The following is a 19332-nucleotide window of genomic DNA, read 5'->3' on the forward strand; positions in this document are numbered from 1 at the left end:
TATTTGCCACTTGATCGACACCTTGTATAAAGAGGTATGTGAGTGCCCCAAGAGAATCACGCTGTGCTTTTGACATGTTGCATTTCCCACAGTCCGAGGTCTGCCATTGTTGAGTTGTTAGACCGTCCGTAACTCTGATGTTATACAAACTTGTGACTTTGGTAATTCACATTTTCATTGTTGTTTGTTGATGTGTGCACTAACATCAGATACTTGCAACAATGTGTCTTGTGTCAATTGGGCACCGCATCAAGCCACAGTTGTGACAGACGAGAAAGGCCGACGGCCCCAAAAATGCTAGGCATGGGGCACAAAATGCAGGTTTACTCCTTGTGTGTCTTTAGGACATGAACACGAGCTTCAAGGGTCTTCTCATTGCATAAAAAGGTGGATGATGGGGGGGCAAAACCTGAAATGTGTTTGTATGTAATGCAAAATCAAATACTTCATGTGTGTGCACGTGAAAGAAAAACCAGCCTTGAACACATGGATTTTGATCCAAAAGTAGCTCTGTGACAATTCGCTGTAGAAGATTTACCCGCGAACGTCAAGGTGGCTTTATAGTTCTTTCCCAACTTAACTCCATGTGCATGATCACCTCCAAAATTAGCGTGCCACCAAGTCAAGTTTCTCTGACCCAAGTCACGTGGACCAATTACAATTTTACAACGTCCCCAATATATGTCTAAATATTTTTGCCATCTTCATCCTACAATCTCCACTAAGGCCCATGGCATGCCAAAAATGTCCACACTATTTGGGTCCATCATTACAAGTTGGTTTTGTCTTCTGGAGACTGATTACTAAGACATTCGCCCCCAAGGGCAAGCCAAAAATGTATATTTGCCACTTGATCGATAGCTTGTATAAAGAGGTATGTGAGCGCCCTAAGAGAGTCATGCTGTGCTTTTGACATGTTGCATTTCCCACAATCCGAGGTCTGCCATTGTTGAGTTGTTAGACCGTCCGTAACTTTGATGTTATGCGAACCTGTGACTTTGGTAATTAACATTTTCATTGTTGCTGATGTGAGCACTAGCATCAGATACTTGTGACAATATGTCTTGTGTCGATTGGGCACCGCATCAAGCCGTGGTTGTGACAGACGGGAAGGGCCGATGGCCCCAAAAATGCCAGGCATGGGGCCACAAAATGCATGTGTGTCTATAGGACATGAACACGAGCTTCAAGGGTCTTCTCATCGCATAAAACGGTGGATGATGGGGGAGCAAAACCTAAAAGGTTTTTGTATGTAATGCAAAATCAAATACTTCAATTGTGTGCACGCAGTGCAGATGCTTCTAAAAGTAGCTTGAGAGTGATTTGAAGAAAGCTAAGCGATTTCTATCAGAGAAATCGAGAGAGAGATCGAGACGATTTCTATCAGAGAAATCGAGAGAGAGATCGAGAGAGAATCAGGATTATCAACGGCAACATCGACATTCCAAACTCAGCAGTATTACCGACGGAAGCACGAGACCAAGCGACAGCAGTAGCACCACTAAACTCGGCCAAGCGAAAGCAGCAGTAATTATTTACTCGAAACCGCACCGAAGCATTCGACAGCGCTAGTGTAGAAATTTGCATCCACAACCATGTCTTGGTGTACCATCGAATCCGACCCAGGTGCCCCTCATTTCTTGTTTCTTTCAAATTTCTTACCGAAAACCCCTTTCTTGTCACGTCGGTCGAAGTACGTTTTATATTTTTACGTCGCGATAACTTTGATTCAAGCTTCTGTGGACCTGCATTCGATGGCATGACTAATGTTCTGATTCATTTAATGAATTTCGGTTGTAATCACGCGCATTTCTCGACTTCGAACCTAGTTTTGCAATATCGTACGCCCATCGTATGTCTTCAGTTATCGATGCTAACGAAATTGCTCGCACTTTTCTTGAAATTCTTGTAGTGCATATCGTTCATCCTGCCCAGCCATCAAACTCTCATGGAGTTGCACAGCCTCCTCTCCTTCCTTCTACTGAAGTGCAATGATACTCTTTCGAACTTGCCCGAATGGAGTCCTTTTGTAGAAAACTAGTGTCAAGAACATGCTTTATTGCTTTGAATGGGCAAGAAAAGCAACTAATTATGGAATTCTAGTCTATTGGAGCTTGTTTGTGGCAATGTATCCTTGAAAGGCCAGGGGCACTTAGGCCAAGGACTGACACGAGTGGGCTTGCGAGTGAGGGCACGCCACGAATTGACAACGTCCTTTATTTGATACCGCATCATAACAATTGCCATCGAACAAGAGTTAGTGCAAATTTGACTAGGTGTACCCTTTGTTAGATCAACCACAATAAAGAAAACCATTTTGGGAGGTGCATGCTGAATTGTGTGTTACTTTGAGAGGGGGGGGGCGGTTGTGGGGTAGGGTAGGTTAGGTGACACCATCGTTGCCATATGGACTTTTTAGGACCCAACCCCCCCCCCCCCCCCCCCCCTTCCTTCCCCCTCCCCCTCACCTGCTAGCTCATTTAGAATTTTTAAATCAATTTGGAAGGCCACTTGTAGGTACCACGTGGGTCTCCAAAGTTCAGCCCAGTGGCTCACTGGACAAGTATAAGGCTACATTGTTAACCAAAGTGTATGCTTAGGCGGAGAGTTCGACTCTTAGGAATATTTGCTCTGCTGCAAGGATGACAGTTTTCAAGACAGTGCTTGCACTCATTGTGCATCACAAAAGGCCAATACTTTACAAAGACATGAAATCAGCTTTCTTGAATGGAAGGGTTCCAAGAGACAAGACATGCAGACTCCAAAAGACATTCTACGGATAGAATGGGCTGTGATGGCATGGTAGCCATGCATTGATGAGCACTTCAAACAGATTGGTTGTTGAGTTTCCTTTAGATGCTAAGTTCTTCTCTCTTATGGGAGGAAGGTGTTTAAACATAGATTATAGGAAAAACCATAAATGTATTTTTAGAAAAATACAGAGAGGGCTTAGCCCTGTTTAATAGCCTAACGCTACACAGTGGAAGAACTTTAACCAACGGAAGTACTGTGAACCAAAAGAAACCACACAAGTTGATCATTTTCAAGTGACGTATGTGCACAAGGCTACCTCAAATGAACACTTAGGTCTGCAGTAATGAACAGCAGTAAGGGCAGTTATATTGCTTCCAAAACAGGTGAAAACCTTACAAAGGGGCTGGTTGGCCAGCTCAGCCTGCTGGTTGGCCAGTCAGTAGGTCCTGTTGGCCTATGAAAGGGTTCCATTGGGGGCCTTGCATGCTTCCAGGACTCCAGTCTTTAGATCACCTTCCAGGGTGAAGAGCAGTACGTTCCAGAGATCATTCACTAAGTGCCTCATATTAAGCTGCATACTGCAGCAGTAAAGAGGCCAGTAATCAGGCCCACCTTGTGCCTTACACTTGGAGCAGCAGGGAAGTCAAGGGAGAGGTTGAACGTTGTCTCACCATTCGCTGCATCCAGAGTAGCAAGGAGACCTGTTTGTGGTGCATCGAAGCAGCCCATAAGAGCATACAGGCTGACAGAGTTTTGAAGGTGCCAGCAGGTACCAGGGGTCCACATCTAGGCACTAGCTTATCTCGTAGATGGTGGCACACTGAGCACAATAAGGTTCAGCTTTTGGAGCAATACAAGTTTACTGTTTCTGCTCTACTATGCATGGCATCCAGAGCAGCAAGGAGACCTGTTTGTGGAGCATCGAAGCAGCCCATAGGAGCACGCAAGCTGACAGTGTTTTGAAGGTGCCAGCAGGAGGTAGAAAACAGCTTTCAGGTTCCAGGGGTCCACATCTAGGGATTAGCTTATCTCGTAGATGGTGGCACAAAGAACAGAATAAGGTTCAGCTTTTGGAGCAATACAGTTTTACTGTTTCTACTCTACTATGCATGGCTCATTATCTGTGTCTCCATCCATCTCTATCTACATTTGTGTGCACAAAGAAAAGGAGATGTTGGGTGCGGGGAGCAATGGAACTGAAGTGGAATGCAAGAGAGCAAACAACAGCTGAAGAAACTGAGAGTACTTGCAAGTGGATAGTGAAGAAAGTACAAGAGTGGCCAATATATGGCCCCAAAGTCAACTGGTTGACTGGACTAGTCCTAACTCGTCTACAAGACCATACCAGGGCTAAGTGCTGGTATGCTGAAGTCTCCTGGATACATCTAAGGTATACCTGGAAATTAGATCACGGTTGCACACGGTTGTCCAAGATGGATATAGCAACCTATGATGATATAGGGAGATCAACATCATGCAATAAATGGTACAAAGTGTTAAAGGCATGCTGGAAGCCTCAAACTTGGGTTGTGGTAAAGCCTTCTTGAAGAGATCTGCTTGAAGAGATCTGCTAAGTCATCCTCTGTGGGAACATAGTCGCTTGCGAACATAACGATAGTGTACCTCAATGTGCTTTGCATGCGCATGAAACACGGGATTACATGCAATGGCTAAGGCACTCTGGTTGTCAATGTAGATGATAGTAGAAGTGTTCTAGCTGACATGAAGATCTGAAAGCAACTTGCGTATTGTAGCTGTGATGTTTTCAGCTTCACAACTGAAAGTAGCAACTGTAGGCTGCTTCTTGCTGAACCAACAAATGCATGAAGAGCCAAGCATGACAGAGTTGCCATTGTGAGACACTTTGGTCATATCTGTCATTGCAAATGATTTCTGCAAATCTGCCTTGAAATCTGCAATTTTCTGCATGTCTGGCCCAGTGAAAAGCATTCCATCCGTATATAGAATTAAAATCAGAAATTCTGTTTCACTGTTCCAGACATAAGAGTGTCCAAAGCGACTTGTTTGCATCCATATCCCAGTCATATTTCCCCTCCTAGGTCTCTATGAGCTATCAACCAAAGAAAAAAAGAGATCTTCCGGGGTCTAAAGCTGTCTCATAGGGCCTTAGCACATGGACGGGGCTAGCATGGGTTTAGGATGGGAATATTTTTGTCATCATTACTCCCATCCTACACCAAGTGGTCTAGGATGGATTTAGAATGGGAGTAGCCACTTTTTCTCCCATCCTGGACCATGGCCTCTAGACCCTGGCACCCAGAATGGATTCCCCTTTTTTTGGGATTCAAAAACATGGAAGGATGACATGTGCCCTTGTCCCCACAAGGTCCCCACCTCTTAAACACATGAAATGATGCCATGTGTCCTCTTCCTCCTAAACCCATCCCTAGTTCTTTTTTTGTTAGCACATGGTGGGATAGGAATAGGATAGAAGTATGCATGGGACCACTTGGGACCACCTTTTCCCATTCCCATCCTATTTCTTCCCATGTGCTAAGCCCCATAGCATGCTCCAAATATCTGATAGAAATCTCTGCCTCTCCCAATAAGCTATTGCTGCAGGTGCGCTATCAATCCTCTGCAGGCCAAAAAATATGATGGCCCAATGTGAACCTAGCTGAGCTTGATTGATGTCAAATTTTAAAGATGACTATTGATTGGTCCAAAATTGACGTAAGAGAGTATCAAAAGTGAGCATTAATTTTCAACACTTCTCATTAATGCTCAACTTAATATCCTACAACTCCATCATATCCTTGCACCATTGAAACGTGTTAGTGGTTTTGTGAAAAAATATCCCTCCCCCCCAAGGAGCCTGAAACAAAGAAAGCATTTATGGCAATTTGTGTCAGGGGGACATGAAAAGTGATGTAAAGTATCTTTGTAACTCAACCCACGCTTACCCCAGGGTTAACCATGGTTAAGTGTAGTAATAGTTTGGCCGTGAGGGACTTGCTAGAGGAAGTGCATGCTTCCTAGAAGTTCCTAGGGGAAAAGTCTAGGTGTACCACTAGGTCCTAGGGGCAAGGCAAAGGCTTTAAAAGAGGGGTCTAAAGATTGGGCCCAAGGACAACCAACGTTGTCCTTGGTATGGGGGTTAGGACTTTAATGAAGGGGAAAATGGCAAGAAGGAGGTGCCATTTGTCATGCATGTGTATGCATGCCCTTCCCCCACCTTCCATCTCTCTCCCGTCACTCTCCCAGAGGTGCTGGACATCAAGGAGAAGCTCCTTGTGTGTTTTTCGTTGCATTTTTGCTGCTCCTACTCGTGTGCTGCTGCTCTGGCTGCTCCCCCCCTCCCCTTTGGCACGTTTCTCGAGCCAGCTTCGCTGCAGGCACGCATCTCGAGAGGCTGTACAGAAGCTGTCATGGATCTGGAGGCAGGAAGTCGGGCATTTATTGTAGTCCGTACAGCCATACAGAACAGGGTGCAGCCCTCCTGAGGTGCTGTACGGACTGTGGGAGCACGGAGATCTAGGAATTAGATCCCAAGGTTGAGGCTTTGGGACAGATCTGGTTACCTGTTGACCTCTACAGCTCTTTCTTGCATTCTCTCCGCTCTCTTCCTTTATTTCTCTCATCTCTCGATAACTGGAAGCCTCTTGCACCCTGCGGGGAGCTTGGACAGAGGATAGGTGTGAGGAAGGAGCCTGCCCCTCTGCTGTAGACAGCGGTAATTGGTCCCGGGTTTTGTTTTTCCTTGTTCTTTCTTGCTTTGTAGCTTTTTGCAGTGCATGCATGTTGTTTGCAGTCCTTTCAGGACTCCTACAGGTTCTAGCAAGCACCCGGAGGCAAGGGTGTTCCTGTGGTAGGCCTAAAGACAGTGTGGATGCAATCTTTCTTTCTTCCACTACACATTTCACATATGTATTGTTCCAAGTTGATAGGTCTAGGATTTGTGCTTTGAAACTCTCGTTTGTAGATTTGAGAAGATATTGATTGTCCTTTTCAAGCACTTTGAATCTGTGCATGAGTGAGACTTTGCCCTATAATCTAAGTTCTTTATTGTTACAATATATGTTGTTTTGAATGGCTGTAATAAAGGCGAAATGTGATAATTAACTTGGCCCAAGCTTTACCAAGACTTTGAGGATATTTTATTGCGTTACTTATACAAACTTAGTTCCCCATCATCATGCTGGTACGTTATTTAGAGCATGAGGTGACACCATACTCTCTCTCACTAGCTTCACTCTCGCTTCTACCCTACTCCCTCCATTCATTTTGTGATTCTTGCTTTGTCATTTGTCTTGATATTTCTTTTGTCCCCAAGGTTTTTGTGTGAGGATCGCTAAGCATAAGCTAATGTATGTCAAAGTTGATGGATAAATCCTACAAAGTTTTGAATTTAAAAATCAACACACTTATTCTTATTAGCAAATGATTTTTCTATGCATCTACAAGGTTTGGGTTTTATGAACCAACTTCTTATCTTGTGCTCCTTGTACTTTAATGTAGGTGTCTTTACTGAGCTAATTCAACAGATGCAAGTGAAAGGTGTCCAGGTATAGTCAAAAGATCATGTTGTTTGAGTTGTTATCATCATTTGATATCTTACATCATGCTAGGCACTCTAAGCATGACCTCACCTTCAAGTGCTCATTTGTTTGATTCATGATCATGGAAGTGGACATCTACTTTTTTCTTTTAAGCGTATGATATCTTGGTGAAAGCATTGATGGTTTTGTTTTAACCATATGTGGGAATGCCTTTAGGTTAAAAGCAAACTATTGGCAATGTATAGGGAGCAATACATCCTGCATGTGGCTTTTGGCGTCTTGAAAGTTTGATGAATGCAACGTTCCTATAGGTTGGTCATGTGAAGAAGCTTGCACAATATGACCCATAGCTAGTACTTCATGTAAATAATGACTAAGAGGAGCCTTTGGTAGCTTCAAATTTGGTCCTTGTATAGATGAAGAAGAAGGCGAATGGTGGAGTTTGGCTATTAATACTTTAGAAACCCAGTATAGCTGCTTATGCTTGGGCACTGATGACGACATAAGTGTTGCTTTGCTTGCTAAGTATGTCGTCCTTTTGTTTTTCATAAAAGTTTTTGTTTACCTGTTTTTTCTTCTCTTTCATTTTCTCTTTTATTTTCTTTGTAGATTTTTGATCTTTAGAACAACAAAAATTCTAAATTTGTACGATTGGACTTATTCTAGTCTTACAAAGGTATATTAATTAATACCTTCATTCTTCTATAGGCAAAGCTCCATTCCAAATTGTTTATGCCACTTTCCGTTCCTCTTATGCGGAGTAAAGATCAGCTTATGAATATTTAAACCATCATATCATATAATAACTACACCACCAAGAAAATGTAAAGAGACGCAAGGTGGCATGTTTTATATGAAGATATTGGGCATTATGTAAAGAGACATACTGTCGCATTTTTTATGTGAAGGTATTGATTTCAATACTGCAAGGCTAAAGACCTAGCTTGAAAATCGTATACACTAATGCAGGGGGGGGAAGGAAGAGAGAGAGAGAGAGAGAGAGAGAGAGAGATTAATGTCCATAGGAGACCTCATGGGTCTATGGGGGACAAAATGCACACCAAAATCATCAACATCAGTTAGAGACGGAGAGTCTGTGGGGGAGTACGGCAGCTCAGCCCCAAATTATTATAGCATAACTACATTCAAGTACTTTATTAAGGGTGGTTTGAATATCATCAGTTTAAAACTGAGAGTCTTTGGGGTTAGGTTTGAAATCTCTAATGAGTGCTTGCCCGTCTCGATAAACTGCCCATTTACCTTCTTTCCTTGCTTCTTTCACTTTAATAAGTTCATTTGCCCTTTGTTTGAGTTGGATCGGGTCGGAGTGAGCTCTTCAGATATCCTAGTACCCTTGAGCTTGTTGGTTTGTCTAAGGATCTTGGTTTGTAAAATCCTTTCTTTGAAATAAATCTGTGCTTGGTTTCCCTTTCGAGTGATAAGACTATGTTAGTTTCATCCCAACCGATTTGTGGCACTGCTTCTTGAGTTGGATAATCTTTTCCTCATCAATGCATTCCTCTTCCTCTTCCATTTCAAAATAGCTAAGGCAACTATCTTGCAACCCCCCAATACGTAAAATCTTATTGCTACTTGCTATGGCTTGCCGCTCTCTTACCTCTGTATAAACATCACGTTTGTCGATCTTGTTATGTATTGTTGCTGTAATTTTCTGTCCCGTGGATTTGAGCTGAGTGGTGACCATTTCTTGGACCTTGGCTACAAGCTGTGGTGTAGGAGTTGCAGTATTGCATTGCTGTAGGACTTCTTGGATTACCTCTTGTCTGCATTCATTCTTACTGTCTTCTCCAGGGAAGCAATGCAAAGCTTTGCATCTCTGAGTTCTTGTTGTAGGAAAAAAATACGACATTGCGTCTCTAAGAGAGAGAGAGAGAGAGAGAGAGAGATTACTAAAAGTGTTAGAAAGACCGAAGAGTATATCAGAGTGAAAAAACCAAATACAATGAGCTGGGTGGAGCTTGTAAGCGGGCATGTACACCCAAGACAAGTGCAAAATTGAACATAGAAATACTAGTACATAAAATGTCTGAGTGCATGGAGAGGATGGAAGCTATGGTTGGTCCTTTGGATGCTGGTGGAGGGGTCAAGCCCACGGGAGATCCCAGTGACATACGAGGCTGTGGTGGCATTAAACCTACGATAGAGCGTTGGTTACGATCAGTCTATGTGGTCCACTGTGGTCTCTAGCTGTGGCCCTGCATCGGATATGTGCCACCGTTGGCTGTTTCTCCCGTTTGGTGAACGTGGGAGGGAAGATCCTTGAGCCTAATCTGTGCACCAATCCGCTAGTGATTTTGTCATGTCTCTCGCTTTGGGCCTCAGCTTTGTCGTCTCCCTGGGACCTGTTGGTCCGTGCTATCTAGAAAATCATGCTTTGAGTGGAATTTGGCTGTGTACTTTGATCTTATTGATGTACCCTAAGAGATGGTCTCTGTGTCGGACAGCTTCCTGAATTAAAGTTGCCAAGCATCTCTAATCCCGATAAGACAGGAGGCTGGAGAGGGATCCGAACCCATCTTGAAAAGACAACGGTAACGACCCCGAATCTTGTAGTACACAGGGCATTTGAAAGCAAAGTGCTCCTCCGACTCAATCTCTTGTCGCTCACATCAAGTGCAAAGCGACCCCCTCTTTGGGTATGTTCTTAGCTCTCAATGCGTACTAGGTGTTATAAGACATAGAATTGCTCGATGGATATTCTCAAAGAATGGGGGAGGTGGATCTACGTATAGCTCGGTGGGTTGATGAAACCCTCCTTTGATGTCCGTAAGCAGTGGTCCTTGTAAAAGTTGAGCTTCAGAGAAAGCTCGTTGGGGCCTAACCAGGTCTCCTGAATATGTGTAGTTGTAGAGATCTTCTCGGAAACCTGGTTAACCTCATGGTAGGTGAGCTGTAGTATAGAAGGGGCCTCTACTAAAAGGGGGTAATCTGTCCATATGGAGCCCCAGGTTCTCAAACAATCTTTATGTACGTGCGTCCCAATACCTTTGATTGCCCTCAGCTGCTAAAGTCATGGATGAAGATAGGGAAAACTATGTTGGCGTGAGGTCGAGGAACCATAATCCCTGAGTCGGTAGAGGTATGTGACTACCTAGAATATTGCGTAAAGCTGTAGTGGAGATGCCTGACACTCAGCCAATGTGTGGGACCGTCGGATTATTGTTGGTCATCCATGACAACAAAAGAACCTGGGCCCAATTTGCCTCCCTTAGGTTAGCCCCCCCAGCAAGGATTGTGATACATGTCCGTTGGGTGGACCAAGGAGTTGAAAAGAAGAGACTTGGTCTAGGGATCCCAAAAACGAGAGTGAAAGCACTGCCACTTGAGTCTAGCAAGTGTGGCGTAAAAATTGGGATAGGGAAAAAAACCCTCAAGGACTTGTAGGATGCGACAACCTCCATTGGTAATCCATGCAGCATGAATTGCTCTCTCGGCATGAAGGTCACGATTTTTATTTTACCCAGGTCGACCTTCAAATCATGTGTCTCAAGAAGGCATGAAGTGCATCCAATTGTCATCGGAGGCCCTCCATTGAAGATGAGAGTATGACCACATTGTTTGTATAGAGGATGATGTGAATCAGGGAGTCGGGGAGAGAGTAGCCTGCACCTCCTAGTATCTTGATGAAAGTCTCAAGCTCGTGGATGTAGGGTTTGGTGAGAATGGAGAACTTGTTTGACCTTGATGGTGCTCATGATTCGTGCCATGTAACCATCCGATCCCTACATATTAGATCGTCATGGCTGCCTAAATGATCTCGTGACCATACTGTGTAGTTGCAAATGTATGATGACAGGAGATCTCGGCATTGTGTCAAAGGGGTTAAAGCAGCAATAAACCCTCTGTCTTTGTGCTGTAGCCTCCTCAAGGATACCTTTGAGTATGGGATCTAGAGTCGCATGGTCGGCACGGAAGCCTGCATGTCTCTTGGCCCTGAGTCCTTGGAACCATCCCTGTGTGTTGATGCATAGATCTTGGATATGACATGCCCAATCATAATGCTCTTGTAGTTTTCCGGGCTCATGGCCTTGTGAATAAGAATGATAGTGTTAAGGGTCCTGGTGTGAGGGAAACCTGTGGAAACCGCTCTGTTAAAGTCTTGCTAAGATTAGGCTTACTCCGTATGCAATGTATTCAGTACGAGTCCCTTATGATCTTTTGACACTACTTGTATGGTTCGAAGTTTCTTGTATTGACTGATCATCAGTTAATTAAGTATGTGTGTGATGGATCTGAATTGAGGGGACGGAAAGCTAGATGGGCAGAATTAATGCAAGATTTTTATTTTGAAATACGTTATCGAAAGGGTTCGTTGAACAGTGTGGCAGATGCCTTAAGTCGAGTCAAGTTTGTAAATGCTATGTCATTTACGGAAATATCCTCAGACCTATTTCAATCCTTGAGAGGGCTTTACGCAACTGATAGTCATTTCAGTTCTTATTGGTAGAGAGTCCAGGATGGGAGCTCCATGGTTGACCAGGACTCGGGGATTGTGCCACCTACGGTACAGGCGGCGGGAGGTCAATGGATGATTAGGAACGGCTTGTTGTTCCGGAATGGAAAGATTTGTGTGCCAGATGTTCTGGAACTTAGATCCAAGATTCTCTGGGAGTGTCATGATGCTCCTAGTGCTGGACATCCGGGTATACATCGGACTCTGTCTCTTGTGAAGCATACCTTTTATTGGCCTAAGATGCGTGCATTTATTGAAAACTATGTAGTAGGTTGCCGAGTTTGTCAGGTTACTAAGGCAGAACGCCTTAGAAGCGCGGGTTTATTACAGCCATTACAGATTTCAGGTAATAAATGGAAAAGTATTTCCATGGATTTTATTACTGGTTTGCCTCGAACGCGCAAGGGTCATGACTCATAGTCGACCGTCTGACAAAAATGGCTAGATTCTTACCTACTAGAATAACTATTTCAGCTGTTCAGCTGGCTCACGAGTTTGTGGACCACTTGTTTAAGCTGTATGGTTTGCCCTCTGACATAGTCAGTGACAGGGACTCAAAGTTTACAAGTAACTTTTGGACACTTGTTTTTGAGAAGTTAGAAACTACTCTAAGTATGAGTTCCTCAGATCATGCACAATCCGATGGCAGTACAGAGAAGGTCAACCAATTGGTTGAAGATATGCTTCGGGCATATGTATCTAAGAGACAGTCTTCATGGGAAGATTATCTCCCTATGATAGAATTTGCTTATAACAGTGCAAAGCATTCCAGTACTGGTTACAGTCCTTTTATGCTTATGTACGGGTTTCAACCTAAGTCACCAGTTATGGTTGGGTTAAAAGGGATTCAAAATGATGCTGCAAAGAACTTCTTGCAAGACATGCAGGAAATGTTGCAGTTTGCCAAGGAGTCTATTAGAAGTGCCCAAGATCGGGACATATTTTATGCTAATAGACATCGTTCACCTAGAGAGTTCTTTGAAGGAACGATGGTATATTTGCGAATTCCCAAGGAATCCAAAAGCCTAAGTACTGGTTTGGTTCCGAAATTATCCCCCAGATACTATGGTCTGTTCAAGGTCATTAAAAGAATTGGACCAGTTGCATATCGACTAGAATTGCCTCCTGATGTTAAAGTACATCCAATCTTTCATTTCAGTAGACTGAAAGAAGTCTTGGGTGCGGATGATTAAGTTGTTTCTCCTCACGAGATAATAGAAGTTACAGATTTGACTTTTATTCCACACGAACCTGAGTGTATTCTTGAATTTCGTGAAAGACAGATTCGAAATAGAACTATCACGGAATACAAGATCAAGTGGAAGGATCGTGTTGAGGAGGATGCAACATGGGAGACATTACAAAACCTCTAGAGAACATTTCCGGGTTTTTTAGTAAACTCAGGAGTGAGTTTTAGAGGAGGGGAAGTATGTCATGTGCACGGATTGGTATCTGACGTGTACTGGGTACACAAGAATAGCTCAGGTAGCCTTGGGAGGCTTAGAGCTAGGCAGGCTTGATTCTCGGGTTGAGTGGCAAGGGTACGAACCAGTTAGAGGTCTTCGCTATTTTTGGCGCTTGGGGCCCGAGTCTATAAAAGGGGCCCAGAGGTTCAGTTCTCAGTGAGCCGATGGGAGCAAGTTTCGTTCCGAGGTGCTAGGTCTGATCCTGGATTGAGTCGCGGACGCACGCCTGCATCTTAGCGTAGCCCAAGGCCTAGTAGCAGATCCCAGGCTTCACAGCGCCACCTGGTGGAATGGGACACCAGGCTGGTTTGGATCTGGTTGGGAGTTCGTGCCAGTAGCTCAGCTCGTGGCTCGGAGGGGACATCTCCTGATTCGGGATCACATCCCGTAGATGTCATGGTTGGGTGGTGAGCAGCCTGCTCAGTTTCTCACATTGTGTGTGTGTTCTTGTGTTTGCTTGCAGATCAGAGGTTTCAGGAGTGCTGGGACGTGTCAGGCTGAGTAGCAGAAGGCCGGGTGATCTGTTTTGAGGCTGATTCCGAACAGTTTGTTGCTGGTTTGCCTTGTGTTTGAGGTATTCCAGCCTGAGATTAATTGGCAGGTGGATATCCAGTGGTTCTTTGCAGTTGGTTAGCGAAAGTGTTCAGCTGTAACCTCGTTTCTGTAGGCTGTCAGTCGAGGGGCACTCGTAACGGCCAAGGGCTTTTGTGCTGGCCTTGTCAGTCAAGGGGCACTGGTAACGGCCAAGGGCTTTTGTGCTGGCCTTGCTTGCTGTAGAATCGAGGTGGATGCAGGCTGATTTGGCTGAGACTGTGAAAGAATTGCTATTAATTTGCTGGGTCAATCTGTCAGCTAGTGATACTACGGAATTGGATGCCCTAAAGCAAGGGTTGGCTTAGTTTGGTGAGAGCAGAGGTTATGCTATGCACGGGATGCCTTGTGATGGATCTGATGGTGTATTGTAATCTGTTTTCAGTTTTTAAAAGAAATAAAGAAATACGGCAAGGGGCGACAACGGATTTGGGGCCAATCGGTCTATTGTGCCTTGACCAATAGAACAATTGTTACATCTATGGCAGTGAATAGGACTGTTAGTACACCTAATACTAGGGTAGGTTCATATACTTGCTTTTAAAATAAGTTGAACTTGAATGGTGTTCCAACATCTCTGTGTCTGCGCCTATGCTTTGTATGTGTGTGCTATCTAAATCATGTCTTGCCATTTGATTTGATTTGCTACATGACCCAAATTGGTTTTGGCGATCAAAAGTTATAGGTTGTCAAAGTTTGGCTGTTTTTGGCGATCAACATAGATGTTTAAAAAAGAGAGGAAATACTATGGTTGCCCAGCTTTTCCCCCCAGACCCAAATGAGCGCCTAATTTCCTAACATTCTTCTTTAAAAAAACACTGGTGCATGTGTATGTGAGAAGTATGACATCTAGCCCACTCATGATGGGATACACGGGCAAGTTGGTGTGAAGGATGAGAAGAAGGGAAAGGGTGAAATTATGGGCAGGTAGGGTGACACCAATGGAAGCATCGGAGAAGTGGTAAAGGGGGGTCGTCTTGTGCAAACATCAGTGGCGCTTAACTATGGCAATATTGAACTGCTGTTGTGAATAAGTTTCTGGGTATCTTAGACATGGTTCACGCAAGCACTGAAAAACAAAGAGTTTGAAAAAACCAGGTCCTTCTTTGTAGGTTTTGGGCATTGAGTGCTTGTTTATCTGTTTCTAATGTCAGAATGCAGTTCTTAGATAGGTCATTGTAAACGTGGACAGCTGCTTTGCTTCGATAATATCCCCAATAATAATATGCTGAATTGGTTTCTACAGGTGGAAGAGCTTTACAGCTTGGATTTAGAATCTCTTAGTCTGCTAAGGTAAGGCTGTGGGTCTCTCTTCTGTACATTTGTTTCTGTTGGCACACTTACTCCTTGCTGATCAAATGGTGGCCATCTATGCAGGCCTGTCTATGGCTTCATATTCTTGTTTAAATGGAGAGCTGGAGAGAGGGACACACGGCCTGTTCTAAAGGACTATGATTCAAGTTTGTTTTTTGCCAGTCAGGTTTGAGATCTTCATTATATCTAATCATTTGCACCTTTATTAAAGGGGTCCTTTGAATGTTTGGGTTGACAATACCTTTGAATGTTTGGATTCACTATTGTCAGTCACACTATTCTGAAGCTGCATTACTCTGCTTGGAATTTCTTGCATTGCAGGTCATTAACAATGCTTGTGCTACACAAGCAATTCTTTCAATCCTCATGAACAGACCAGAAATAGACATTGGTACAGAGCTTTCCATGCTCAAAGAGTTCACAAAGGAATTCCCACCTGAGCTAAAAGGTCTTGCAATCAACAACAGTGAAGCAATCCGCACAGCCCACAACAGCTTTGCCAGGCCTGAGCCTTTTGTTTCAGACGAACAGAAGGTGGCAGACAAAGATGATGATGTATACCATTTTATCAGCTACTTACCTGTGAATGGAGTATTATATGAACTGGATGGATTGAAGGAGGGACCAATCAGCCTTGGAGACTGTGGAACGGGGGATCCTGACAGCATGGAATGGTTGAAAATGGTCCAGCCAGTCATTCAGGAAAGGATAGAAAAGTATTCAAAAAGTGAGATTAGGTTCAATTTGATGGCCATCATTAAAAACAGGCAGGACATGTTCAATGAGGAGATTGAGGAGCTTGAAAGGCGGAGAGCTCGAATATGGGATCAATTGGGGATGGTGCAATCGAAAAATGATGATAGGATGGATATGGATTATGGTCCTGCTTCCGTCGAGCATTTAAGAAATGCACTTGCAGAGGTGGAATCTGAAATTGCAAACATAACAGAGAAAATAGCCATGGAAGAGGAGAAGTTTAAGAAATGGAAAACCGAGAACATCCGACGGAAGCACAATTATATTCCTTTCTTATTCAATTTTCTCAGGATACTGGCAGAGAAAAAACAGCTGAAGCCTTTGATTGAGAAGGCCAGACAGAAGACATGATTTTCTGCTGGTTACAATATGGTAATTTGTATAACTTTCTTCAACTAGTATGGCGTCATGGTGGCTTATTTTGTCGATCCCAAACAAAAGGCAGGTTTCCTCTTTTTGCAGGTGGCATGTATGATGAAGAGATGGACTAGACTCCTGTTTCTGTGGCTTGTGGATTATTGTTTCTTGAGCCTTTGTCAAGGTCTTGACTAAATTTCAAGGGTTTTTCTGAGATTGCATAGAAATATGCAAATTGTCACCTGATTCACTCATCAACCTTAGTAAAGTGATCACATAATATTTGATTGATCCGGTAAGGTGTGGAAGCCAGTTAGTTAGTAAACTGCTTCACCTCATTAGTAGATTTGTGACAGATAGTGCTCAGTTTGTGGAAGTGTAGAATGTAGTTTTACACGTGTTATTTCTTACACGTATTTAATTACGTCTAGAGTTGTTGACTTCTGCAAAATATAAATATGCTTATATATTTGCAGGTGCTTGTGTTTGGCATTTTCATGCCTTTCTTCAAGAGAGACGAAACTACAAGTTTTTTTCACTGTTGCAAGTTTTCTTCAATCTACTATTTAGCAGTCTTTTTCAATCTAGCAATCTAGCAGTTTTTAATTAGCTTGCATATTGAAAATCCCTTTCCCTTGAAGAAAAAGGAACTGAGGTTTGTATAGTACAGCTATAATGTGTCTTCAGAATGTCTTGTGGGCCTTTTGAGCTATGCAAAAGAAATTTCTGTAGACTTTGTATCAATTTCAGGTGTTCGTATAATTGCCTTTCGTCTATTTACACGGTAGGACTTTGATTAGGAACTCTGAGCAACTGATATGTCGAACTTAAGCTTCCACACTTGACAGTTCACTCCTTAAGATTTCACACTTGGCAGTTCACTCAAGATTTCACACTTGGCAGTTCACTAGTTTGCATTGTATATGAAACTTGTCTGAATAGTTCAGACTTAACAGTGTGGGCTGATCATAATGAATGGTTAATTCATCTATAACAACATCTCTAGTGATAATAAGCTGTCTTTTGAAAGGATCTCATAATCTAGATGCTTTGTGACAATGGAGTTTTAAGATTTTGTGTCAAGTTTTATTCTCGATTCATTTGGCACATGCGCATAAGCAAGTGAGCCGAAAAATGTTAGATGATATTTGCTTTGTAAAAGCCGATTCTAGAGTCCTGTTTTGCAAAATAGCTATAGGATTCCAATTCATGAGGTCAATTGTAATATTACATACTTCTTGACTAACAGCATGCTTGTCTCATTCATCAAGCAAACTATAGGTGTAAGTACTTGCTATGACATACAAGAAACCTTTTGGCTTGTAAGTAACGAAGTGTGCTTTTTAAGGCTTTGAATTTAGGGAGAATGCACTTTTGAAGCATTCTTTAGGTATCTAGTTGGTGATTTGGCCATTGTCATGGGTGTTTGTCACATGTCCATGTGTAGCAGTTGATGCTAGGTGGCACATTAAAAGAAATTTCTTTTATTGAGTGTGGAGGATCACGAATTCAATCCATAATCTCTCTTGAAATGCATTTTTTAAAAACTAGACCCCCAATTGTAGGTCTCTGACCCTAATGGGTGTTGTGTTGGTGGTTTAGTGATGAGGTGTTGCCCTAGCCTCACTATGAAACTTAGGTCTCTTTTGACCTTTGGATAGGGCAAAGGAAAGGGCTAAGAACAGTGTAGTTGGGTAGCAAAGAGGAGACTTGACATGCCTTTTGTTACGATAAAAAGGGTCCACTAGGGCAATAAAAGAGTTACAAACTTCTATTCTATTCCTCAAGGATGGTGAGCTTAAGGAGACGTTGACACGTGGTGACCATGCCAACGTGGTAGGTAAGTGGTGGTTTGGAGGTAGGTTCTACGGGTAGGTAAGTGGCGGTTCGGAGGCAGAGGTTCGGGGAGGTTTGGAGTTTTGGAAATGGCGCAGGGCAAGCGAGGAGTCGAGGGGGCTAACATGTGGTGAAAAATTCCACAGAGCATTGAAGGCTACTCAAGCGCGGAAGAGATTGCCAGCTAAGAGAGAGAGGTCAGAGCCACTGTGAGCACTGGGACTGCCAGTGCGGATTGTGGGAGGCAGACTCGGATTGCCACTGTTGCGAATTGCGCGAGGCTCTAACTGCTGTGAATTGCGTTGCGCAATTGCCACGACTCACGAGGCTCGGTGAAAGTTCCACGTGGCGCACAGTGGGCGGGATTGCCACATGCGCAATTGAATGCCTGTCGTCTTGCCATGTAGCTCTGACTCGGACTGTAGACAGATGGCGAGTCGGCGCGCCACTTGCATTGCGGGAATGTATACGCCACGTGTCGCGAGGGGAGGGGGGAGACTTCAACTACCATAATGGAGGGAGCATCACCACGTCATTAATCCCGTATCCCTCTCGCTTCCGCTCCGCCTGGCATCCAAGCTCTGAGCCTCTCTCTTTCTCCGTTCGAGGAGTCTGAGGCAGTGAGGGACTGTAAGGCTCCATTCTCCTTCGTCGATAGATGTACCATTCTCTTGCAGCACCGCTCGCGCATAGTCCTCTAGGCTTTGCGCAGCCTCGCTCCCGCATCATCCTCCGTCCACTCGCACGTCTTCTCTTACACGTCCTGAGCGAAAATAGCGCCTCCTCTCCCTCACACACCTCCCATTAAGGTCAGCATGGTCCTTGCACAGTTGCACTGGTGACTGAGTCACTGTGGCGTGATTGCGCCATCTTCAGCAAGCTCCTCAGACTCACGAGTCTCCACTCCAGCGAGGTAGTGAGCTCTCCCTCGAAGTTCAACATACGCTACACTACTGCAGGGAGGTGCCTAGCACTTTGCCTACAGCCCTCCAGAGTCCATTGCTCTCTTTGAAGCTCTCGCATCACGTACCCAGCTCTCAACTCACATTGCCAGCTCTCGAGTCCTGCCTAGGTGTTGTTGCCAGGTCAGTTATTCTTCTGCTACACAGGTGAATTAGATGATGCCTCAAGGGGTGTTCTCAGCAGTGCTATATAGAAACTTTTGTATGGGCCATGGCAAAATTTTTATGTTCGAAAGTTTATTGTGTTATCCCTCTACCTTTTAAAACTTCATAACAAAGAATTAAAAAAGTTTATTGTGCTT

General features: G+C 43.8%; 1 protein-coding gene across 1 annotated transcript; it reads left to right on the forward strand.

Annotated features, from left to right (window-relative positions):
• Positions 1 to 1200: 1200 nt before the first annotated feature.
• Positions 1201 to 16740, forward strand: UCH2 (Peptidase C12, ubiquitin carboxyl-terminal hydrolase 1). The gene is made up of 5 exons (XM_087388894.1): positions 1201 to 1626; positions 7234 to 7280; positions 15052 to 15098; positions 15183 to 15285; positions 15441 to 16740. The coding sequence occupies exons 1-5, from the start codon at positions 1596 to 1598 to the stop codon at positions 16224 to 16226; spliced, it is 1014 nt and encodes a 337-aa protein (XP_087245020.1). The 5' UTR covers positions 1201 to 1595; the 3' UTR covers positions 16227 to 16740.
• Positions 16741 to 19332: the final 2592 nt, after the last annotated feature.

Source organism: Dipteris shenzhenensis, chromosome 17 (genome assembly GCF_047967505.1).
Source record: "Dipteris shenzhenensis isolate YYH24624 ecotype China chromosome 17, Dip_SZ_1.0, whole genome shotgun sequence".
NCBI lineage: Eukaryota > Viridiplantae > Streptophyta > Polypodiopsida > Gleicheniales > Dipteridaceae > Dipteris > Dipteris shenzhenensis.

What these genes read in the sequence shown, in the direction of transcription:
- UCH2 (XM_087388894.1), top strand. Translation starts at nt 1,596, where the DNA reads ATGTCTTGGTGTACCATCGAATCCGACCCAG. An exon ending in GAATCTCTTAGTCTGCTAAG is followed by an intron (nt 15,099 to 15,182) that starts GTAAGGCTGTGG and finishes CCATCTATGCAG; the next exon opens with GCCTGTCTATGGCTTCATAT. An exon ending in GTTTGTTTTTTGCCAGTCAG is followed by an intron (nt 15,286 to 15,440) that starts GTTTGAGATCTT and finishes CTTGCATTGCAG; the next exon opens with GTCATTAACAATGCTTGTGC.